The sequence below is a fragment of the Vanacampus margaritifer genome, chromosome 14 (genome assembly GCF_051991255.1).
Source record: "Vanacampus margaritifer isolate UIUO_Vmar chromosome 14, RoL_Vmar_1.0, whole genome shotgun sequence".
Lineage (NCBI taxonomy): Eukaryota > Metazoa > Chordata > Actinopteri > Syngnathiformes > Syngnathidae > Vanacampus > Vanacampus margaritifer.
The window spans coordinates 18,848,428-18,874,498 of NC_135445.1; the positions used below are offsets into that span (position 1 = coordinate 18,848,428).

Genomic DNA, 26,071 nt, shown 5'->3' on the forward strand with positions numbered 1-26,071 from the left:
AGCCGTCTTTTTATTTGGCTCGGTTGTGTGCATGTTCCTTCCTGACACCAGACTCTATTTTTCTTCTTTTTTTTTCCCCTTAAAGCTAGCTTTATGTACTTAATTTGACATCATTTAATCCATGTTGCGTTATTCTTTCTTTCTGACAGGTGTTTCAGAATATATAAAGAGAAAAGCTATCAAGCATGTGGAGAACATAGTAACTTCACAAAGGAAGGTCGGAGGCAAGATTCAAACCCTCCCCCTCTCACAACTGTCAGGTGGATGTGCACTGAGCTGCTCTAATTTATCACAAATTAGTATACACAAACTTTGAAGCATGAGAAAGGTGTCTACTTGGTATGGTCCAGCACCCACTGACACAGCCTGGTGCAGTAAATCTCTGGACTTACTGTGGAAAATGACCGGCTGGGATGCCTCAGTCTCTTCCACCAATATTCCAGTCTCTTCTTTAAACTGTACACTGTAAAAATGTCAATGATGCCAATGAAATAGCGTTGATCAGGTCCATCAATCACATGCAGAGCATTCTTTAAGTTGAGCAGTAAGCGTCTGTTTTGGACCTCGGATTCTGGGAGGTCTTCAGTTTCACTGCCAGCAATATGCCTTTCTGCACTTTGGCCATCTCCTGTTTGTGCTTGCTTGAAATGGTCACCATCCATTTCTGATGAAATGAAAGTGGAGTTATCCTCTGGGACTGCCCCAGGAACAGATGGGATGGGGCTGGTGCTTGGATTCATAGATCTATAACAATTGACACAAAAAATAACTAAAAATATAACATTAAAAAGATCAGCTTCAGCAACAATCACAAGCAAGTACAACTACCTGCGTATCAGGACTGGACTTGTCATCTGACATACAGGGCAGATGCCCAGTGGGCCGGCATGTTTTGGGACACATGCTGTACTAATTATTATTTTTCTTCTATTTGACTCCAAGAGACGGGCCACAAATTAGAGGGAGCAGCCCATTAATCAATTTTCAGTATAAACAGCAAACTGAACCAATCAACAATCTGTCTTTATAATAGATACATTTGATTCTTGTAGTCAACGTTATCATATTTTCCAGACTATAAGTCGCTCCAGAGTATAAATCGCACTAGGCCAAAAATGCATAATTAGGTAGAAAAAAAAACATACATAAAGTCGTACTGGAATATAAGTTGCATTAAGTACATAAATATAGTATAAGGCTGGAGTGCTCTCATGTGGCTTTCTGTGAAATTAAATACACCCTGTACTGTATATGTTTTGAGTGATATGAGTATAGTAAATCACAGAAACAGCAACCTATGGGGAAAAAAAGTGTGATTTATAATCCGGAACATACGATAATTATATCCTCTATTTTTGCACCATAGCAAGCAAACAATCTGGTTGAGAAGTCATTGTTTATCATATCATACCCACTGTCATGATTTCATGAAATAAAAGTTGTTTACAATAGTGCAGAATTAAGAGACTTTTGTGTCATTGTGCTTTTTAGATATGATTTGAACGACTGGGCCATTAATTGCACCATGCAAACGGCTCTGATTGGCTGTTACCTACACTGCTAAAAAACAAAACAAAAAAAATCATTAAAACGGTAAATTTCCGGCTGCTGGGGTGCCAGAAAAATTCAGTGAAATCACAGAAATGACTCTCTCGTAAACACTGTATTTAACTGTAAGTTTAACAAGATTGTATGTAATATAACAGTATATGACAAAAAATGATGTGATTTATCTTTCAAAACATGGCCAATAACTGTTGAAAAAGTAGATATTGGGTTTAAAATTGCAACAGTTTGCTCCAGTGTTTTTTCTTTTTTAAGACAAAAAAAAAGGTTGTGCTTTACCTTGACTAGTTTCGGCGACGACTGCCGCCTTCTTCAGAAGCTGTGAAACTTGACAGTTGTGACGGATTTTATCAGCTGATGTTGCTGGGCGTAGCCGGAGCTGTCATGTGATGCTCCACGCCGACTACGCCCTCCGTCACTCGATGATCTCCAGAGAAGTGGATCCCATGTGTGGGAAAGTTGAAAAGTTCCTTCGTCTCAGTTTAGTGTGTCCGGTCCCCGTTTCCTGATCTCTATTGCTTCTTTTATCCATCTTTTGTATTTTTTTTTCTTCTGTTCCAATGATGCTTGCTTTGTCCCAGTCCATGATGTGGTTTTCTCGTTTGCAGTGATCTGATATGGCAGATTTTTAGGTTTTCTTGTGTGGCACTTTCCTTTTCTGCTCTGGTGTAATGTGTTTGTTTGTCACATTCTTTTTGGTGTTCTTTTTTTCTTATGTTGAAAGATCTTCCTGTTTTCCCCACATAGGGTTTATTGCAGATTTTGCAGGGTATTTAATATATTACATTGCATTTATTGTCTGCATGTATACTGTCCTTTGGATGCATTAGTTCCTGACACATCACAACTGTCAGCTTGACAGATTCTGAAGGCGGCGGCAGTCATCGCCGAAACTAGTCAAGGTAAAGCACAACCTTTTTTTGTCTTGAAAAAGAAAAAACACAGGACGATATAGATTTGTAGACAAGATGATTTTTTTTTTTTTGCCAGCAACAGTTTGCTGTTAAGGTTATTCATTTACATAGCATTTTTCCAACTTACGAGGCTCTCAAACCACTTTACATTAATTAACTCATGCACTTTCTGATGACACAGCATTAAGAGTCCAGTATTTTGCTCAAAGATACATCAACATGTTCACCAAGGGGATCGAAACCACAACCTCAGGCATACTAGACGACCACTCTGACCACTGATCCACGCTGCCACTTCTGTTTGTAATTTTTGATCTCATGAAATATGTACTTGTGAAATGTATATACTTCGAAGACCTCCTCAATTCCACCGACACGTCTTCTTTTGAGGAAGCAGTGTCTGGGGACTCTGAGGTGGGCTCCACTATCTCTGGGGTCGAAGCCACTGAGGTGGTTGGAAAGCTCCTCGGTGGCAAGGCCCCGCGGGTGGATGAGATCCGCCCAGAGTTTTTAAAGGCTCTGGATGTTGTGGGGCTGTCGTGATTAACACGTCTCTACAACATCGCGTGGACATCGGGGACTGTGCCTCTGGATTGGCAGACTGGGTGGTCCCCCTTTTTAAGGAGGAGGAGCAGTGTGGTTTTCGTTCCCGCCGTGGAACAGTGGACCAGCTCTACACCCTCGGTAGGATCCTCAAGGGTGCATGCGAGTTCGCCCAACCAGTCCACATGTGCTTTGTGGACTTGGAGAAGGCGTTTGACGGTGCCCCTTGGGGAGTCCTGTGGGGGGTGCTTCGGGAGTACGGGGTACCAAGCCCCCTGTTAGGCTGTTAGGTCCCTGTACGACCGATGTCAGAGTTTGGTCTGCATTGCCGGCAGTAAGTCGAATTAGTTTCCAGTGAGGGTTGGACTCCGCCAAGGTTGCCCTTTGTCACCGATTATTTTCATAACTTTTATGGACAGAATTTCTAGGCACAGCCGAAGCATTGAGAAGGTCCAGTTTGGTGGCCTCAGCATTGTGTCTCTGCTTTTTGGGTGTTGGCTTCATCAAGCCGTGATCTTCAACTCTCACTGGAGCAGCTCGCAGCTGAGTGTGAAGCGGTTGGGATGAAGATCAACACCTCCAGATCCGAGACCATGGTCCTCAGTCGGAAAAGGGTATCTATCCCCTCCTGGTCAGGGATGAGATCCTGGCCCAAGTGGAGGGGTTCAAGTATCTTGGGGTCTTGTTCACGAGTGAGGGTAGGGTGAAGCAGGAGATCGATAGGCGGATCGGTGCAGCATCTGCAGTGATGCGGACTCTGTCATGGTCCGTTGTGGTGAAGAAGGAGCTCTCGATTTACCGGTCAATCTATGTTCCTACCCTTACCTACTGTATGGTCACGAGCTGTGGGTCGTAACCGAAAGAACAAGATCCCGCCCGGATACAAGCGGCCGAAATGAGTTTCCTCCGCAGGGTGTCCGGGCTCTCCCTTAGAGATAGGGTGAGAAGCTCAGTCATCCGGGAGCTACTTGGAGTAGAGCCGCTACTCCTCCGCATTGAGAGGAACAAGTTGAGGTGTCTCAGGTATCTGCTTTGATTGCCTCCTGGACGCCTCCCTGGAGGGGTGTTCCAGGCATGTCCCACCGGCGGGAGGCCCCGGGGATGACCCAGGACATGCTGGAGAGACTATGTCTCTCGGCTGGCCTGGGAACGCCTTGGGATCCCGTCGGAGGAGCTGGCTGAAGTGGCTGAGAAGAGGGAAGTCTGGGCTTCCCTGCTAAAGCTGCTGCCCCTGCGACCCGACCCCGGATAAGCGGTAGATGATGGATGGTATATGTACTTGGCAGTCCTGATGCCTCAACAGAGGCAGCATCCGTAAGTCCAATTATTTGCTTTGCATATTCACCCTCTCAAGCTTTCCCCTTTACCTATATTTCATTAGATGCCCTTTCAAAATAAGTTTTAATACAATGAATGCTACAATCAACAATTTTTTTAAGTTATTTTCACTTTTTTTTGTTAAATTGTCAATTCACAAAGAAATTATGGCAAAATTACGAATTTTTGGGCAAAATTGCGAATTTTTACTATTGATTTCTCAGAAGTTATAAATGTTTTTTTTCTTTTTTTCTAAAGGGTTCTAAAGTTAAATTTTACATTTTATTCCATTAAATAACAGACAAATGTTTGTGAAATTATGATACATTTGTGAACGTATTTTAATTAAAAAAAAAAATTGTAAAAAAAACAGATTTTTTTTGTGTTTTTACAGTTTGTGACCCCTCCGTGAGTCATCACCTTATCATGGTGGAGGGGTTTGCGTGTCCCAATGAGCCTAGGAGCTATGTTGTCTGGGGCTTCATGCCCCTGGTAGGGTCACCCATGGCAAACAGGTCCGAGGTGAGGGACCAGACAAAGCATGGCTCAAAAGACCCTAATGATGAACACAAACTTTGGATCTTCGTTTCCCTTGCCCGGACGCGGGTCACCGGGGCCCCCTCTGGAGCTAGGCCTGGAAGTAGGGCTCGAAGGCGAGCGTCTGGTGGCCATGGGGCCCGGCTCACCACCGGTGGAAGGGGCCGAAGGGGTCGGGTGCGCAGTGAGTTGGGTGGCAGCCAAAGGCGGGGGCCTTGGCGGTCTGACCCCCGGCTACTGAAGCTAGCTCTGGGGGCATGGAATGTCACCCTTCTGGCAGGGAAGGAGCCCGAGCTGGTGTGCGAGGCTGAGAAGTTCCGACTAGATATAGTCAGACTCGCCTCCACACACGGCTTGGGTTCTGGTACCAATCCTCTCGTGAGGGGATGGACCCTCTTCCACTCTGGAGTTGCCCACGGTGAGAGGCGCAGAGCAGGTGTGGGCATACTCATTGCCCCCTGGCTAGGCGCCTGTACGTTGGGGTTTACCCCGGTGAATGAGAGGGTAGCCTCCCTCCGCCTTCGGGTGGGGGGACGGGTCCTAACTGTTGTTTGTGCTTATGCACCGAACAGCAGCTCAGAGTACCCACCCTTTCTGGATTCCTTGGAGGGTGTGCTGGAGAGCGCTCCCCCTGGGGACTCCCTCGTTCTGCTGGGGGACTTCCATGCTCACGTGGGTAAGGACAGTGAGACCTGGAGGGGCGTGATTGGGAGGAAAACCCCCCCATCAAAACCCGAGCGGTGTTTTGTTATTGGACTTCTGTGCTCGCCACGGACTGACTATAACCAACACCATGTTCAGCTGTCAACTGATCACCACCTGGTGGTGTGTTGGCTCAGATGGCGGGGTAAGATGCTGGTCCATCCAGGCAGACCCAAATGTATTGTGATGGTCTGCTGGGAACGTCTGTCAGAATCCCCTGTGAGAAAGAGTTTCAACACCCACCTCCGGCAGAACTTCTCCCTTGTCCCGAGGGAGGCGGGGGACATTGAGTCCGAGTGGACCATGTTCCGCGCTTCCATTGTTGAGGCGGCCGATCTGAGCTGTGGCCGTAAGGTGGTTGGTGCCTGTCGTGGCGGTAATCCTCAAACCCGCTGTTGGACACCAGCGGTAAGGGATGCCATCAAGCTGAAGAAGGAGTCCTTGGGCCTTTTTGGCCTGTGGGACTCCGGAGTCTGCTGACGGGTACCGGCTGGCCAAGCGGAATGCGGCTTCGTCGGTCGCTGAGGCAAAAACTCGGACATGGGAGGAGTTCGGTGAGGCCATGGAAAACGACTTCGGGGAAATTCTGGTCCACCATCCGGCGTCTCAGGAGAGGAAAGCAGTGCGCCATTAACACTGTGTGTAGGGGAGATGGGGTGCTATTGACCTCGACTCGGGACGTCGTGAATCAGTGGGGAGAATACTTCGAAGACCTCTTCAATTCCACCAACACGCCTTCCTTTGAGGAAGCAGGGTCTGGGGACTCTGAGATGGGCTCTCCTATCTCTGGGGTTGAAGTCACTGAGGTGGTTGGAAAGCTTCTCGGTGGCAGGGCCCCGGGAGTGGATGAGATCCGCCCGGAGTTCCTAAAGGCTCTGGATGTTGTGAGGCTGTCGTGGTTGACACATCTCTACAGCATCGCGTGGACATTGTTAGATATTAGTAACATTTAAATTCTTTATTTCCATATATTAACCATTGTTATACATTATTAACATTTTAATTCTTTATATTAACCATGTCGAAATGTTTTGTAGATGTGAGGTAGTGTTGAACTCAGTATAATTTGACCTTAAGCTGGAACATATTGTTTGGTCTAAAAAAATTCCTTCTCAGTGTTCTGTGCGAAAACACACATTTGGTCCTTGAGAACAGAATCTGTCTCGAACACACACCCCTGACCCTGACTCTGTTTTCGCCATCGCTCACGGAAAAGTACCAAGAGAGTATGTTTTGTCTACAAATGAAAGAGAGGCGGTCTGTTTAACTATAAGAAGCCATTTTACACGCGGAAGAGACACATTCGGCACTCTGAAATTCCACCTGTTATGTGATGTTTGGAGACTGTCACGATGTCCAGAGATCTCTGTTAGATTAAATCATTTTTGCAAAGGTGTTTTTTCTTACATTAAAACTGTCTTCAAATTTTGGAACACGCAAAGAGGACAAATTATTGGTATTCCTCTTCAACATCAGGGACAGTGCCTCTGGATTGGCAGACGGGGGTGGTGGTCCCCCTTTTTAAGAAGGCGGACCGGAGGGTGTGTTCCAACTTTAGAAGAATCACACTCCTCAGCCTCCCAGGTAAGGTCTATTCAGGGGTGCTGGAGAGGAGGGTCCGTCGGGAAGTTGAATCTCGGATTCAGGAGGAGCAGTTTGGGCTGGGCTTCCCTGCTAAAGCTGTTGCCCCCGCGACCCGACCCCGGATAAGCGGTAGAAGATGGATGGATGGACAGTTTGTGATTTCACATTATTTTACATTTGACATGTAAAATCAGTTTATTTTTGTGTATTAAATTCTATTTTTGAAATACATGAAAAAAACTGTAAAATAAAAAGTAAAATCTGTTATATTAGTTTTCTTTTCTTTTTTACAGTGTAACAAATGCATGAGATTGACGCACATTTAAGCAAAGCAACGGCAAATAAAATTAAGCTCAGCAAAATCTTACTTTTACTTAGACTCCGATCCTGCTTTTATTATGAATGTGTGCATGTGTGAGTGTGTTCATGAAACCTTGGCAGTGGATGCCGTGTATTTGCTCCATGAAGCATTCACAAGATCTTAAGTAAACTGGGTACAGCAAGGTTGTTGACCAAACAAACCACAAACCCCATCAGAGCATTTGCACACTAGTTGATTTCAAGTAAACCAAACAAGTTCGACAACGGTTACTAACCGCTTAGTTCTCATGATGAGTGAAGCGAAGGAGAGCGCGTGGTGACGTTCGTCTTGTTGTAAAGGCTGTTGGGCAAGCAGAAGACTGTAATCCAACACGTTAAGGCTTCGGAGAAACTCTGTGTCTATCTCCATTTGCCGCAGGAGCCAGGAACGCTGCTGGTCTGTATGCATACATTTACACATATATTCTTTTACTGGATTCCATATAATCAACATACATTCCAATTCATACATATACAGCACAAAATTATGAGCGCTTGGGCCTACCTAGAGTGATGTACTGGCCTCCAAAGTTGAGGTCTTTGAGGACCACAATAATCTGGCATCCTTCAGGTGAAGGATCTGTCCAACGACTCACTTCACAACCTTTAATGTCGTACCTAGCATGTAGCAACAAAAAGCTTCAAACAACAGATATAGAGCTGAAGTAACTGTTCTCTGGAGTAATACAACTTGTGTGACATGATGGGGTGGTGGCTGCTGTGTTCCTTAAAAAGGTGCATTGCGGAGTTTTTTTTTTTTTTTAATTTGTGACTGCCACCTCTGGCCTAAAGCGCAACTGCAGTCTGTGACTCATTTAGATTTTATTCTCTCGAGGAGAGCAGTTCTTACCTGGCACTTATTCGTTCATCAGGATAAAACACACTTTGCATAACGATGAAGTATTTCTGTAAGTGAAAAGAAAATGTGCTTTATTCTGATGGTTCGTTAGACTGAAAAAGTGGTGAGAATTACTATAACATACCTTTTGCCTGCACGTAATTTTGATTCTGTGGACCCCTTGCAAAAAAAGTAAAAAGAAAAAAAAATTAACATGGCATTTCATTATGTGGTGCCTCAGCGTGAACACTAGGGGCTCTATTGAAAAGATGTACATAGATAAGAGACGCAGAAGAAGTTAAGTTCTGGTGGATCTTCAAGTCAGAATACGGATGCCATGTCACCTCTTGTGTATTAACTACAAAATCAAGTGAGTAAAAAGAAATAAAGACTGCTTTTGAGAATACAATTAAAATAAAATTGTGACATCAACCGAACTGATACTTTATCAAAGTGGTCATCCAACCAGTACATTTTGGGACTTTGCTGCATATCAATGGGGGGTAAAGATAAATGATAAAATAATAATTAGCTGTTGACTGGAATTTTGCAATACTCAGTGTTTTGAAATATTTCTACAGTACATACGAACATAATTTTTCACAGCGCAAAGATGGCACCGCAATTTATAATAGTAGGGTTACTTTGCTCCTAAAATAGATAAAATAAAATCTTTCAGTGCATCATCAGGGTGCCAAAATCTAAGTAGCAGCCAATTTCAGAATGTCATTTAAATGGTTATCAGTGCGCTCTCCAGTGGATGTTAATGTATCTCTATCGCCATGGGTCAGATTTGACCCTAACGGGGTAGTTCTGGTTCCCGGGCTGTACGTTTGACATCCCCATTTTGAACAATAAATACATGTTACCTATGGAGGACCAAAACTTCCAAAATTCTAAATAAATAAATGACTAAAAGTGAAAATTAAAACGGATATAACAAATATAATTCTAAAATTAAATCCCCCAAAATTTATATAAATGGAAATAAAAACAGAAAATGCATATATACATAACTAAATACATTTGTATTTAATTTTTGAATTATATATACAGTATTTTTTATATCCTATTTTATTTTTACTTTTAGTCATTTATTTATTTAGTCATTTATTTATTTTGAATTTTGGCAGTTTTGGTCCATATTGCCAGGACAAAATGTTATTCAAATGAGGGGGCAATCCTAAGCAAGTCTTGGGTTGGACTTTGTTGTTGCAAACGGCCTTTCAATGGTCGAGTGAGCGGGTCAGCGAACAAGAAAGTCTTGCCGACTTTCATGGAGAGCGCCAGCAATGGACGACAATCGGGTCCACAGTCACCTTGACTTTTTGCAACGTATAAACGTATACAACGTATTGAGGTTCGAGGCGTGCCTCCACATCGGGTGGACTTAAACGTTTGACTTTGCCCACACGGACTTTTCAAAATTGTTTAAACAATTTTTTCCCAACAAAATTTGCAAATTTAATGACGCACCGTCTAATGATGTAGTTATTAAAAGTTTTTAAAACATATTATGGAGCATCGAAAATTACTAACACTTAAGCCTCAGTTAGCCGGGACGCAGCTAACTTAACGGTTTGAGGATGAGGCTTAAGTGCAGTACTACATGTTCCCAGCAGATAGCGCATCCCTGGACAGTTGAGGTTAGTATTTGGGTTTCGGTCAGTTTTTTATTTTAATTATACAGTGTTCAAAAAAATACTGTAATCGTGATGTGGTAGAGTTAGGTTTTTGGGAGAGTTAACAACAAAGAAAGAAAGAAAGAAGGCGCTTCGAGGTCGAAATCCGTGTGGGCGGAGTCAAACGTTTAGGTCCACCCGCCGTGGAGGCATGCCTCAAACTGCGCTCTGCATCCAGGGCTTACACGTTTCGGGCACAACACGATTATAAGCCGTGGAGCCGAGCTACTATCCATGGCGGTGTGGGGAACATGACGCATGAATAAACATGCTGAACATACACAAATAATGTGAACAAATTATAACTTTGGATAATTTGAAAGCCACCTCATCACTCATTCTTGTAGCTACCACAACACAGAGATCCTGCTCCAGCACAGCAAGGTACCAATGCTGGGCTGAGTTAGCTGTCAGAGGCAGGGAGCGTGAACTGTTGAGCTCGATGGAGGAGCGTTTGAGTGATGATGTGTTTACAAACTACACCAGAAATGCCGGACTCTACCTTTAATCATGCCCATCACGTTTGAAAGTGGAATTACATCCAGTATAAATGAGTTAGACATTTAACGGTATCAAAAAACAAACAAACTGTGAAATAGCTTGATCCCAAATGTGGAACTTGAGATGGTGGGGGGGGTTTACTGTATACCACCATTTTAAGAGTGTGTGCTTGTATTTATACCTAGCAACTTCACCAGAAGAGAATGAGGGTATTTCTGTAAATGTGCCACGTAGTTCTTCAGGTTGTCCAGGAGGAATCGGATTTCTCGTTCATTTTGGGTCTTCAAAAAGAATCGTTTATCATTCCTAAAATATAAGGACACCAAAGAAAAGCACATCTCAGTTGAGCTAACTCGCATTTATTTCCTGTTTGTTAGTAAGTAAAATGCAGCCTTATGGGGCACAAGCCAGTCGAACCAGTTGAGTCCAAAGCACGGATAAATGCAGAAGGCTATATTATGAAGGGCACCTGTCTTAAAACTTTGAAAACTTAAATAGTAACTCAACAGGAAGTCAGACTATGTTGCCTGGAGGAGCGTTGGGTTGTGAATGGGGAGAGGGTTGGGTGTGGTCTGGCTGTGACTGACAGCAGCAACTAACTAAGAAGGCATTTAAGGAGGCGTGTACGAGAATGAGCCGGTGGGTGGTGGGGGCGACTACGTTATGCGACTCAAGTGACGGAGTTTGTATCTTCTCATGTAATGGGAGGACAAACAGCCAAATCGTGTTTATCTCAATGTGTAACCTTAAAATGGCGCCAAACACACGTTTTGGCCCCAAATTAAAGCTTTCAACAAACATGCACTAAAATGTCAAAATAATTACCAGGACATGTAGACAGCAATATTAGACACCAGTTTATACAGTGTGTCAGCAAAAAAAAGTTGATTTAGTGTTGAGATACTCTTTAAGGATTATAGATATAATGAGGGAATATATATGAACAGTTGGTGTTCGATAGTAAGATGAAGATGAGAGCCTTAGATGGAAAAGGATGACACGCTGTAGTGACACACCCACCCATTATCCACCACTTATCTGAGGTCGGGTTGCGGGGGAAGCATCTTTAGCAGAGACTTCCCTCTCCCCAGCCACTTTGTCCAGCTCATCCAGCGGGATCCCAAGGTGTTACCAGGCCAACCAAGAGACATAGCCTGTCCATCGTGTCCTGGGTCATCCCCGGGGCATCCTGCTGGTAGGACAAGCCCGGAACACCTCTCCAGGGAGGCGTCCAGGGGGCATCTGAACCAGAGGCCCAAGTTACCTCAACTGGTTCCTCTCAATGCGGAGGAGCAGCGGCTTGAGTCCCTCCTGGATGACCGAGCTTCTCACCCTATCTCTAAGGGAAATCTCGGACACTCTATGGAGGAAACTCATTTCGGCTGTTTGTACCCGGGATCTTGTTCTTTCGGTCACGACCCACATCTCGTAACCATAGGTGAGGGTAGGAACGTAGATCGAAAGCTTCACCTTTTGGCTCAACTCCTCCTTTACCACAACAGACTGATACAGAGTCCGCATCTCTGTAGACGCTGCACCGATCCGCCTGTCAAACTCCTGTTCTAACCTGCCCTGATACGTGAAAAGACCCCAAGATACTTGGAACTCTTCCACTTGGGCCAGGATCTCATCCCTGACCAGAAGGTGGTACCCTTTTCTGGTCTATGGGTGACTCACGTGAGGAAGAAGTCCGCCCTGCTTTTGGAGTTGCTGATGAACTGAAGGTAGCACTTGTCAGAGCAGAGTGACTCCTGATACTCCTGTTCTGTCACGCCCAAAGATCCCCGTAGAGTGGCAAACACTCGGCCAGCAAATGTCTCCAACGTAAAACCCTACACACAGACATATAACTAGGCAAAACAAAGTACGGTCATGAATGTGAATGAGACAAACACATCCACCTACCTTATGAATTTGAGTGTCCTCTGCTCTGAAATCATCTTCAAGCAATTGATTCTAAAGTGGAAAAGGGTTATAGAAAGTGTTTTAAGAAAATTTACAAAAATGATTGTCCTAAATTTGATGAAATGTTGTCAATGTGAAGGAACAATGTGCTGCTTTTTTGTTTTAAGTCTAAGTCAAGACATTGTTGTCCTGTTTTATCACTGCAGTTCAAAATACGCATTGTTACGTTTTTAACAATGCTTTTCTTGTGTCTTTTAGATGCAGGGATCTCGCTATCGTCCACTGCATGGCCCCGGAGTGTGTATTGGTTTTTGGGACTCTGCACTACACAACAAACAGGACAGTCATGAAACAATCTGCCAAATCAGCAGGCTGTGCTCGACTGGGATTATCTGTGACGTAGCAGTGCACAACAGTGTGTTGAGCAGAGTTGTGTTACAATTATGACTGTTTGTTCGGCACTGCTGGTACGAACACTGCCTTCAATTCATGGGACTGAATTCATCTGTATAAATCCATCCATTTTGAGTCATGTTAATAAAGCTGTTATATCTGGAAATTTTTGATGTAGTGCAGATGAAAATGACAGAAAATATACATTTACAGTAAAATCGTTTTAAAAGGTAATCAATCTGTTGTACTGGTACAAGGAAATAACACATTGGATTCATGCATGGCAGATTTCAAATAGATGCATGTGTGTGACTCGCCTCAGTGCACGTTGAAGCCTTTCAAGCTAGTTTAGCTTAGCTCGGTGCGTTTGTGATCAACACACATTGCTAAGCAGAGCTCAAATGTGAGTGTAAAGTGTTGTGATTATAGTGTGAAAATGTGTAACATCAAAATGCTGAGTGTTGCTGAATGCGTGACTACGTGTGCCTGTATAGCTATTGAAAGAATGATAGCACAAAAGAACTTTATTTAACTATAAAGGAGAACAAGAAACAACGTCAACTTGGATGCCCTTTTCAAACCTCACGCTGTTGTGTATAAGAGCAGGTTTGATTGCTTGTTTATCAGCTCTCTACATATTATTATTAACACTATCCCTTAAAGCTTTTCCTTGTGGAAACCTCATGGTGCATTTCTAACAATTAATATTGGTTTAGAACAGGGATTTTCAAACTTTTTGGATCCAGGAACCCCTTACTATAGAGATATTTTTTTCAAAGACCCTCTCATTTTAACACTAATTAAACATCACTTTTCAAAAGAAAAAAAAAACTGGGCAATCCAGTACAATCGTAGCTACCACCCATCCACTGCGTAATCGGAAATGTCCATTTTGATGGAAACTGCGCCGGTTGGTGACAGGTACACTAGCAGAGTTGCGGTGGCCAACGCAGCCTTGGCCAAGTCGAAAGCTTCTTCCATCCCCGGCGACCATTCATGTTAATCCTTAGGCCCTTTGCCCTACAAGGCCTCGTGCGAGGGCCACATGATACCCAAGGAAGGTAATTGATGACAGGCCAAACTTGCACTTGGCTGGGGTGACGATGAGGCCGTGAAGTAGAGTTGCTGGCCACCAGGATTTCGTCCAAGGAGACAAACAGAAATCGCATGTCACACAGAGCACCGAGTCCATAAGGTATCGGCCGGATATGGAGTCTGTAATAACAGCTTGCAGCCCTGTCCAGCACCCATTGTTGTAAATGAGCCCCAGTTGTGGTGTTTCCCTTAGCCCCTTGCAACATTGCTTGGTCTTGGCACCAAACCTGGAGTGGTAGGACCTCAACCCGTCGTCACGTTGGCGGTAGGCCATAACCAGAGGTGGAAAATCCAGGTCCGGAAAGTAAAAACACTGCCACAGTTTGGCTTTAGGTGCTAGCTAGAGCACGTTTTTTTTAAAGTTCAAAATAAAAGACTAGAATTAAGATTTTTGACGGATTCAAAATAAACCAACTTTAAACATTCACATCAGTCATTATTGCTGATAGGTGGCTGGAGCCGAAGGTTTTCTCTTATTTTGGTGAATTCAACTGTCCCGTCAATTTCTATCCATCTTATGATTATGCTCATGGTTCCAGCCTATCACAGGTGACTTTGAACAAAAGGCCGTATGCACCCTGGACTGATCACCAGTCAATCATAGAGCAATTGTACAGTACGTGCGTGATGTGAACCACTACAGTACAAATGACAGCTCTGGTTAATCAAACTGTGGCTAATCAGTAATCAGTTCTTGCGTTCTCCCTGGTTGAAGCATTACTGTCTGCTTCAATGTCCAAATTATGCCTATTATAAGCTTTTATCTCTGAGGATTATGAAACTTACTCAATTTAAGGCTCAAACAAACCTGTGTCCATACCCTCTCATTTTTGCATTCTAGAGCAAGGCTAAACCTAAAAGCAAGCTAATCTTTGAGAACAAAAGCTCTGCCAAGCAACTCTAGCAACTGAATGTCTAGTCTCATGTATTTTTTTTTTGTTTTGTGGTGAAGCTCCTTCTTATGACTACAAAAGCAGATATCAAACTATGAAGGAAATACAAACGTGAATTGAAATGCCAGCCATTCAAGCTATAGATCATTCCACTACTTAAAAACAAACATCCATTACGTTAGGCTTTAAGTAGCCTTGTGGCGGTAATGTTAATCATGAGGTTATATATTTATTTTTAGACACAATAAAATTAACACTTCTAATTAGGGATGGGTGAGCGTCGATACCAAGTATGTATCGATGCCAGCCTTATTTGAAAGGTGCATTGTGGAGTTTGTTTTTAAAGCGTACCTGCAGTCTCTGTGTCAAGCTTGTACATGGTGCGTGTGCGAGTACGTGCGCTCAAATAAATTCTTTTTTTCTTTCAGTTTTCTTGGAGTCTGAGCAAGAATTTTGACTGTGCTCACCTGGCCTCTTTTTGTTTTTTTTCAGTATCCTTCCCAATTGTGTCGTATGCAGGCTAACACTATATGTCCTTCCCCACTCGCAAGAAAGTGTGTAGAAAATTGCCAGTAACTTTATTTTTATATTTTGGGATGAATTGGTGTTTCGTTAAAATTATCTGTCATTATTCTTCTTCACGGTGCAGGTGACTACTCAAGAGTTGAGTGCTGTACTCTTATCTGGTATCGGTCTAGAAAAAAGTGGCATCAAACACCCCTACTTTTGATGGAGCAACTTGAGGGAGATGACAGCATTTTTAGTCTGTATAGTATTTACAGTAGATATCCAAAAGTGTTGATTTCTGCATTAAAACTTTTTTTTGTTCATTAAAATTACTATTATACATCTTAAGTCACTATGTCGCAAAATTTTCAGTTGATACTTGCACAATGTTTGTATGTATTTATAGTGCTCAATATAATGGGAATGGGCAATCCTCTCTTAAATACTAAGATCCAACTGCTCAGCTGACTTCCAGCAAAAGGAGGACTACATTCTGGATTGGTCGCCAGTTAATCACAGGGTACATAGAAACAGACCATTTACACTCAGTCACATAACTTATGAAGTTCCTAAATTCTGACTACTGTCTAGTCCTGCTGTACATGATGAGCTGACACATACTCACTGTAGATGCATGGTGAATGGTGGTTTGGATTGATGAAAACAATCCCTCCTTCATCATGCACGTCAGGCTGTAGAACTCGTGCTGCTGATCAATCTCAAATAAGCCCAAAAGCTCGCACTGCCGTCTCAAACCTCCCCATCTTCTTCTCTTCAGTGTGCCGGAGGGCTTTCTAAAGCCACGAGGAGCCACCGACCTCTGCATCTGACATATAGAAATAATAAACAAATAAAAAACATGGATCGTGAAAATACTGCACGGTGAGAGCAGACAAGATTTTCAGCTTTCCAGAGTTGCTCTAGGTTGAAGAAATAAAGTAATATGAGAAGAAAGAAGACATCAAGGCTAGCAACACAAAAGAAAGCTGAGTGTCAGTTGAGTCTTTAATAAGGTAACTATGGCAACCATAACAAAAGGGCTAATTCCTGGGCTGAAATTAAATGCTGGTGTCCAACCAACAGAGTTCTTCTCTACACATTTAACTATTACCATATTTTCTGCCATACCATAAAAAAGCAGAAAATCAACAAAGTCATGTAATGTAATGAGTTCAACAATTATTAAAACGATGAGGATAAGCGTTTCAAATAATGGATGGATGGCTGAATGAAGTCAGAAGGTATAAAATATTTCCATAGAATGCTCATATTAAAATAAGTCATAGTATTTTCTTGGCAATTAGAAATATGAATCATGAAAGAGCCAAAACAAATATTTATTCCTTCATTCTGAAGGGAAAAAAAAGTGAGTGAAGACTAAAAATGTAATGTATCATGCGCTATGTTATTAAAACATTCACTGTTTGAAATGTTTGCCTCATGCCGACCTAGCAACATACAAATTGGAGTTTACAAACTTGGATGTTGGACCTGAGAGATGAACTAGCTTAGCGCTAGCTAAGACGAGACTAGTACAACACAATGGTGATAGATTTACAATGGTAACAAAGAGAAAACATTTTGGGTGCTGCAGGATCCTAGAGGTTAAAGTAAGATCTTTTTAAACTTAAAAGAAAAACCTTCCCATGGGTTGATACGTCGCATCTAGGGACCAATGTTGGACTACATTCTGACATGTTGGAATGAGAGAAGTGAATATGCCTTTGTAAACGTAAAATGAAGATAATGCGTTACAAGTGCACTGTTTGCCATTACATTTTTTAATCAAATTAGATTTTTCATCTAATGGATTACAAAGTATTGTTCCAAAAAAGTACAATAAGTAACCAATTTGAGTTGATTCAGGACTTGTGCGTTAACATTTACAAAAAGAATAAATAATGATTTTGGGTGCTATCGTCAGTTGCTAATGATACTTAAACTTAATTACTGAAAATAAATTTTCGTAAAGGAGACATGCACCCCCCCCTCCACACACACACACACACACACATACAATATAAAACAAAACCTCTGAATAAAATGTTTGACATTTATGAATGCCAAGGATAAAGAAATAAAGCACACTTTTCACCGTATTCTATTGTTCAGCCTTGCGTAACCTCATCAAAACTTGCATCAGTTCAATTAATTGTGCTCCTCCTTCCGGGAAGACCACTTTGGCCACTGGGCGACAGTAAAAGACAGCCAACAAACACAAATTTTAAAAAAGTAGCTTCTACCGTTAGTAACTCAATAAAGTGCAACATTATTAGGCATTTTTCGCAGAGGAAAAAGAATATATGCCTGCCTGTCTATGTCTTGCTCCACTGTTTGAGCTAAAAAAAAGATATATATACATATTTTTTTATGTTTGGGGGGGGGGGGGGTACACGAAACGAGAAACCAAAGAAATAAAAGAGAGGGGGACTTCCGGCGGATGTGGACGATGTGAGATATGTGTTGCGGCACCTCTGGAGGATGTGATACTTTTTAAAACGTTATTTGAAGTTATAACCCACCCCACTCTACGTTTTATTATACTCTGTAAGGAGCTGCTTTTTTTGGAGCGTTAAGTTGTGAAATGGTGAGCCTATGGCAGAGGAATGATCAATCTAAAAGCGTCCGCGGAAAGCTTCAGCTATCCTCGGGGCCTGATTCTCCACCTAAGCTGGATGCTAACGAGGAGATGCTACGCTCTATTAAGAACATGATGAACAAGCTTCAGACTGAAATCGTCAGGAAGTTCGAGTCAATAATTGCCGAATCCGTCAAGACTGAAGTTTCGCGGGCCCTGAAACCGTTGGAAACGAGAGTGGACGCACAAAAAGAGACTATTCTGGATTTGGAATTTGTTAATAAGAAAATCAAGTTGGCCCAGGTTTCGACCGTTGAACTAACTGTTCTTTCTTTCTTTTATTTTTGTTGCCTCTTTTTGCCCATATGTTTGCTGTTATTGCTACTGTTACGTTCGGCCTTAGCAGCGCTAATGAAACTAGTTGCACTAGCGCTCTTGTACACTGTGATGTTGATTTTGAGGACTCTGACTAATGTTTAGTCACCGTTCGTTGATTTCATTTGCGCTCGTTTTCAGTGTGTTTATCAGGTCTTCCTGTCTAATTAAGGACTGTTTTTTTCTGCTCGAAAGAATGTTTGTACTGTCTTAGGCATGCCATATTAGTTTTGTTTTTATTATTATTATTTTTATATTAATAAATACAGCATTTTATTTTCTTAACGTTTCTACTTGTGAGTGTGAGTATAGTGGGATGGTTTAGTATTCATCCCCCTAGCCGTCAGATAGTACGGTTAGATGCTAGTTAGTAGGTTCAGTGTGTTGAGAGGTGAGGTAGCACGCACCCCATTTGAGGGTGCTTCTGCTAGGACAGAGGGGAGTTCTTTTGAGTGTGTTTTGGGGGTTGTTTGTTGGTTTAAAGGGGGGAGGGGGCACATATCTCTTTATGTACTTTATTTTGTCTGCATTTTTTTTTACCACATTAGTCCTTTTTCTTTGGTAAATTTCAGTACAGTGCACGATCAATCTGCACTAGGAGGTGAAATTAAATGTGTGAGTCTAAATGGCAATGGTTTAAATAATCCAATTAAACGAAGCAAGGTCTTTTACTATTTACGCCATCTTAATTCACAAGTCATTTTTTGTTTGTAAGAAACACATCTTAAAAATACAGACAGTCTTAGGTTGAAGCAAAATTGGGTAGGTTATTTCTTCTTTCTCCAGTAAGGCTAGAGGGGTGGCAATTCTCTTACATAAAACTATTCCTTTTGTGCATTGTAAAACAATATCTGATTCCACAGGCAGGTTTCTCACAGTTATTGGGCGTATTTTTTAGACCAGGGTTGTACTTGCTAATATCTACGCTCCCAATTGGGATGATGATGCCTTTTTTAGACGGATATTCTCAATGTTGCCGGATCTGTCCCAGTATAGCTTAATTCTGGATGGGGATTTTAATTGCTGGGTAGACCCGTTATTGGATCGTTCCTCTTCAACTTTAGTGCCACAATTTAAATCTGCAAAAGTGCTTGGAGCCTTCATGAACGAGTTTAAAGTCTCAGATCCCTGGCGGTGTTTTAACCCGGAAAAGAGGGAATACTCTTTTTTTTTTTTCCTCATGTTCATCAGACATTTTCACACATTGATTTCTTTTTAAATAACTCACTGCTTACAATGGTGTCTGGCCGTAAATACGAATCAATACTTGTATCAGATCACGCTGCAGTCTCTGTGAACATACACTTTCGTAAATTTACAAATGCTCGGCCGCTGTGGCGTTTTAATACACAACTCTTACTGGATAAGAGTTTTGGTTAAACATATACTGTATCTGACCAATTACATTTGTTTTTCAGCTTAATAAAACGCCAGAAGTGACAGAGGCTGTTTTGTGGGAGTTGATGAAGGCGTTTAGTAGAGGGAAGATTATTTCCTATAAGGTCTATCAAAAATGAGATTGAAGTTGGCCAATTTATCGCAGCGTATAGCTAGTTTGGATGTTCAGTATGCAATTTCAAAAGTACCTGGGATTTATAAAGAACAAAAGGCTCTACATGCAGAATATAATGTCACTCTCTCTCAATACACCACCAGGTTGCTGCTTCTTTCAAGGTCAAGGTTTTATGAACAGGGAGACAACACTAGCAGTCCGTTAGATCACTGGCTGCGTCAAAGGTCCGCATCTCAGGTGATTCCAAGTGTGGAGACTGAGCTAGGTATTACTTCTGACCCACTGGAAATTAACGAAAGATTTATGGAGTTTTATAGAACATTGTACAAGTCAGATCATTCTTCGGGTTCTTTAGATTTTGAATCTTTTTTGATGGGTTGACCCTCCCAGTTTTAGATAAGGCTTTGCAAGAGGAGTTAGAGCGTCCTAATTCTGCACTAGAATTCTGTCCGGGCTCCAATCTCAGCCAACTCTACCTTCGCCCCATCATTGCTGGACAGCACATTTTCCACGTTGTCTAGCCTGGGCCTAAAGACTTTTAAAGATTTATATATTGACTCCACGTTTGGTTCTTTTCAAAAATTAGTTTATACGTTTTTGTTACCTCAAGGACATTTTTTTTTTAGGTACCTCCAAATACGCAGTTTTGTACGTTCTTTGTGGCTGCAGTTTCCTACAATCCCTCCTGCTTCAGATGTTGACATTTTTCTAGAACCAAAGGCGCAGTGTCTGTGATTTATGCTACGATTCACAAAATCGGCTCTGACTCCTCTTTGAATATTCTTAGAACTGTTTGACAAGACTGATTTAAACATTTATATGTTATGTTATATATTTACATTTATATTGATATTTGGAAGGCAATTCTGCAGAGGACACATTAGATCATCAATTTGTGCCAGGCATGGCTTTACTCAGTGCAGGATTTTTTCATAGGGCAAAAGTTAGGCTAGCCAAAATATTTAATACGGTCTCTCCTCTTTGTGATCGGTGCAAACTGGCTAAAGCTGACTACATTCATATGTTTTGGCTCTGCCCTTCTTTACATACATATTGGTCTGATATTTTTGAAGTGTTATCCAAGGTTATGGGGGAAGATATTGTTCCAAATGTTTTAATTGCTATGTTCGGTGTTCTTCCATCTGCACTTCGTCTTACTTCAAATAAGGACATGATAGCATTCTCAACTTTGCTGGCCAGGAGGCTAATTCTGCTTAGATGGAAGTTCTCGGCTCCGCCTACACCTGCGGATTGGATTAACTGGAGAAGATCAGATTGACTTCATCAGGATCCGAGTGCTCATTTGAAGAGACCTGGAACACATTTTTGTTATATATTAAAAGGAGCAAGCAGTCCTAATTTGGACGCCTAATCTGGACTGAAATAAGGACCAGTTTGTCCCGCATCGGCTGTCTTTACGAGATGTCTGTTGCTTTAATTTTTTTTTTATTCTATTTTGTTTTCTTCTTCGTCTTTTTGCCATGATTAATGCGGTATATCTCTTCCATTGTCAATGAGATATGTGCCTGGGGAGGGATAGGGTAGGGGACTTTGTCTGTTCTTAAGGCTTTCTTTTTTCGTTTTTTCCTCCCATTTGTTTGTTTGTTTAACAAGAAAATGTTCACTATTTTGTGTGAAACATTTGCTTTTGACTATTGACATTATAAAACCAATAAAGAAAGTGTGACAAAAAAAAGAAATAAAAGAGAAAGCGAACTGTAGCTGCTGCAAGAGGCTGCTGACTCTCAGCAACCAGATGTGACTCTTCAAAGAAGAAAAGGCTGTTTGATCTGCTGTATGCTAATGAGGCATACTCAGCCATTCTATGCCACCCACTTGGCGAATCCAATCACAGTTTAGTCTACCAGCGGTCCTCGGAAACTGTTTTGAGACTACAGATTTAAGTGTAGTGGTTGGCTTGCAGAGTAGGAAATTGAGGGGGCAGAACAATCGTCTGAAAGAAATCTGTCATATTTTATTCACGACAGAGATATATTTTTAAAAGAAAATAATTGGTTTCATCAGGTTGGCGGTCAGCAGGGAAGAAAGCAACTTCTAGCGCCTGGCAATAGCCAGATTGATTTGTGCTTCACTCAAGGGAGTTCTCCACAATATCATTCTGGGACAATTCCGCATTTATTTGCTCGGGAAAGGCGGGGCATGCTGTACAACACTTGGAGCTGATTGGACAAAGCAAAATCGTGTGCACGTCTACCTAACTTTTGTTTCGACCAATGACGGCAAAAAATTTAAATGTCGTCACCGACATGCGACTGTTGGGACTAGCTGATGTCATGGCGTTGAGTTTATGCTGTCGGTTTTGCAATGTTGATATGCGGCTACAAGAGACTAATTCAGCGAGAAAGGAATTCCACGCATTTGTCCACCGGTGTCGCCATGTTTGGTTTGTTTCTTCCCACGGCTTCGCCGCTTCTTGTTTTCGTCACAGCTGCATATCCCGCCCCCAAATACAATGTCGCTCTGTGATTGGTCCGAAACACCAGTGGTTTATATCGGTGGAAATCAATCGGAGCGGTACAAGATGGATTCTCGGGAGTTTGTGAACTCACAAATACATTTTGCGAGAGCAAGGTCAAGCAACTTCGCCACCTTGGAGAAATGATCCACCACGTTAGCGATAACCTAATTTCCCTGGGACAGAGCCCTGTGATAAACTCAGACACAATGATGCTAGCTTTAGGTGGAACAGGATGGGAACTTGATGACGCAGACCAGCAGGAGCACAAACAGAGCATGTTACGATAAATTCAGTAAAGTCCTTGCCGACTCTACGCCACCAGAAAATGAGCCCAGCTGATTCACACCATGCACTATATTTTGGCAAGTATAGTTTCCTATTCATTTTGAGTAACCATACAGGCAACTCACCTCAAACGTGGTAAAGTCGTAAAGCGAAGCATGTCTTGCAAATGTGCATTCTTGTAAAGCGAAAACATGCTAGAATAAGTAAATCAACTGTGGCATTGCACAGAGTCTCTTACAGAGTGGGGATTAACTGACAATAAAAAGAATGACTGGACAAATGGCAGACACTGAAAGTTACATCATAATAACTGTTTGGATTTTCTGTTTAACAAAAAATTTTTCAGTTGTTTCCTTGTATCCTAGGAAGCAAACATAATCGCTGGCATCGGGCCGAAACCTCGTATCACAATTTGACAAATTTAACACTTTTTCAAAAATCCACCTTAATCTTGATGGCTCTCATGAAGAAACGGATGTGATCTCCACTTCCACATCCAGTCATTCTTTTGCTATTTGTTAACAGCGGGTTTCATGTCATAAAGCAGTTTATTTGAACGATTTTATTCCCCCTTTTCAAACGATCCTAAGCCCATGTTGCATTTAAAAATAACTTGCACTCCTTGGAAACTTATTGTGCCGTTGCCGTTTGTACGAACAACCAACAAGCAAGAAAAAATTGGATATGTGACTAAAAAAAGCAATATTTTGACCAGGCACTAAAACGAGGAAGAGGGAATGTTGTTGTGAAAAACGGTTATTTCCAGCGACTACCCGGGATGAAGATCAGAGTAATTAGTCTGAGAATGTTGATTTGAAAAGCGCACATCAACCTACTATGCAGTTTCATTCATCATTTCATTTTGTGGAGAAAGACCACGATACAACGTGCAGATTGAGTCTGCTTGCTTTGCGGCAATTAACATGGGAGAAAATCTGCCGGGTGCCAAAATAAACACCAGGTATGATTTTATGTGTATGGGACACATAACACTTAAGTATTAAACATCTGAAATTATTAGAACGGTCGTAGCAATATTTTGGTGGGATTATGAAAGAAGTTTCACTCACTACTGTATTTCAATACTTCTCAAATTTGCATTATCGTGTGTGTGAATGGACAAAGATTTGCCATGCGACAAACATGATGGGATGGTGAGGGCATATTGTGAGCCTGACCTATGCAATTAAAATCCAAAAAGCTAATAATGTCAGTCAGCTCTCTGACTAAATTGTCCAGTCAATTGATGGTAGTACTGGTTAGTAGGCTAATGTGAAGTGTAGTCTATAATGCATACAGTCATGCAGTCTAAAATAAACTGATAAAACTGCTTTACCCAAAGTCAGATTGTTCTGTGCATCTATCATTACAAATACCGTTTTGGAATATAGAAAGCAACAAAAAAACAACAACAACAAAAACTATCATCAGACTTGATGGTTTAGTTTCCCCCGACCAAAAGTGTTATGCTTCTTTTTCATAAATGTGTGAGTGAAATTTATCTTCCCTGCATCTCTAAAACTATAATACAATGATACAATTGCTTCTGGACAGAACAAATAGTGATGTCATGGCTTGAAATGTGAACATTGGGCCATCAGGATTGTCAGTTTTATTACAAGCCAAGCGCATCTTTGCTCGGATAGGCTGTCAGTGACAGTTATGAATACAATACAGACCTTGTTTTTGTAACGCTAACTGTGTAAGCGCACTCATTATCACGGGTCTCAGGAGGACAATTAGATTTCATGACACAAAGCTCTAAAGTCACCTCTCCAAAAATTCTTACGAGACACAACCTGTTTAGAGTCAGCTTTAACGTTGAAGGAGGTCACTCGTACGCGTACGTGTTTGAGGAAAATGTGATTCCTGAAGTTATATCACTTGATGTGCTGGCAACTGTTGACACTTCAAAACAAACACGTGTCATTGTACTCTAAATATGAATAACTCACATTTTATGACGGATAACATTTTTGAATGAACAAGTCTTACCTGACTGCTGTGGTGGACGACGAATAGAATGCGCGCACGCGCGTATGTGTCACTATCACATGTCAGCTCATAGAGTCATGGTGTGAAGCGGAGTCTGTTCCAGAGGCGACACAGAGCTGTCCAAAAGTACGGCGGATGTGTGTCTGAGTTTAGGGGTGGGTGGGATTTATATTGGTGCTGTGGTTTACGCTGTTGGAGGGCGGGAAAGAAGATGCACACATATGATATGCCCACATTTTGTCAGACAAGTTATATTTAAGTGATTTCTTGATTGAAAAGGTCTGGAAGCAATCAAGGCTTGGGCGTGGTCAAACTCACCTTAAAAAAAGTGATTAGCCACAGTTAATTCATTATTTAACGAGGGCATCTTATTCACATAGAGCCAGGTAGCTTTGAATAGCTTTTGTTAAAATACATAAAACAACCCTTTAAAAACGGCGTTTTGTTTACTCTGGTTGTTTTTGTCTGATATTGACATTTGATGATCTTAAAACATTAAAATGCTGAATTCCTGATTATTTCTTTTTTGCACGTTTGTCAATTAAATATTTCCCACCATTAGACAAATTTAACTATTAGTGAAATACAAAAAAAAAAAAGGATTGCCCCTAAACCTTGGGCACTGTTAACAGCAACAACTACAATCACGCATTTGCAATAACTTGCAATGGTGGCTCCTTTGCTGAATTGTTGTAATTCAGCCACATTGGAGAGTTTTCGAGCATGATGAGCCACCTTTTTAAGGTCATGCCACAGCATTTCAATTGGATTCAGGTCAGGCCACCTCCAAAGTCTTCATCTTAATTTTCTTCAGCCATTCAGCGCTGGACTTGCTGGTGTGTTTTGGATCAATGTCCTTCTACAGAACCCAAATTCGTTTCAGCTTGAGATCACAAACAGATGGCCGGACATGATAATTTTTTGGGTCGACAGATGAATACATGGTTCCATTTATCACAGCAAGTCTAATATTGTATATACCTGGTGTGCATCTCTTATGAAAGAGTATTCAATATGATACTTGATACATGTGGTGTGATATGATTTAACAAGGACAGTACATTTTAAAATGTAACAATTTTATTTGGTTTAAAACCAATGATCTGATTCAAATAGGTCTTACTTAATCTAATTTACATTGTGCATCTGTGACCGGATGTACACTAAATACACAGGTGGTGGGTCTCCTCACTTGGCATGAGTGTAGTGCCTGGCCCTTGCTGGGAATGGTGGCATGGAGACTGTGTCCTGGGGCTTCTTCGGTCCCCTACCTCACGTGTTCATGCTGTGTCTTGGGCATTTGCTGTGTTCACAACCCTTGGGGAGGTCAGCAGTGCTGGGGGGGTTGCCTTTGGATCCTCTCCCTGGTGCTCCTGTCTCTGCACCCCTAGCGGCCCCCTCCATCCTGTTGCTGCCTCCGAGCAGTGTGGTGCCAAAGCCACTCATCTGTGCCAGAATAGTGTGTAGAGGTTGGCACGACCGCCTTGCAGTCAAAAGGTTCTCGGTTCC

General features: G+C 42.0%; 1 protein-coding gene across 1 annotated transcript in view; it reads right to left on the bottom strand.

Annotated features, from left to right (window-relative positions):
* The window catches only part of pip5kl1 (phosphatidylinositol-4-phosphate 5-kinase-like 1), a 25,172-nt gene extending 374 nt beyond the window's left edge, over positions 1-24,798 (bottom strand). The window contains exons 1-10 of the mRNA XM_077585406.1: positions 24,563-24,798; positions 15,963-16,163; positions 12,450-12,500; positions 12,222-12,376; positions 10,726-10,850; positions 8,507-8,541; positions 8,374-8,429; positions 8,029-8,141; positions 7,760-7,922; positions 1-744 (exon numbers count right to left, since the gene is read on the bottom strand). The exon at positions 1-744 is cut by the window's left edge and continues 374 nt beyond it. Coding sequence (XP_077441532.1) covers positions 333-744; positions 7,760-7,922; positions 8,029-8,141; positions 8,374-8,429; positions 8,507-8,541; positions 10,726-10,850; positions 12,222-12,376; positions 12,450-12,500; positions 15,963-16,163 — 1,311 coding nt within the window. The 5' untranslated portion in view covers positions 24,563-24,798 and the 3' untranslated portion in view covers positions 1-332. The remainder of the gene's footprint in view (positions 745-7,759; positions 7,923-8,028; positions 8,142-8,373; positions 8,430-8,506; positions 8,542-10,725; positions 10,851-12,221; positions 12,377-12,449; positions 12,501-15,962; positions 16,164-24,562) is intronic.
* Between the last annotated feature and the right edge of the window lie 1,273 nt (positions 24,799-26,071).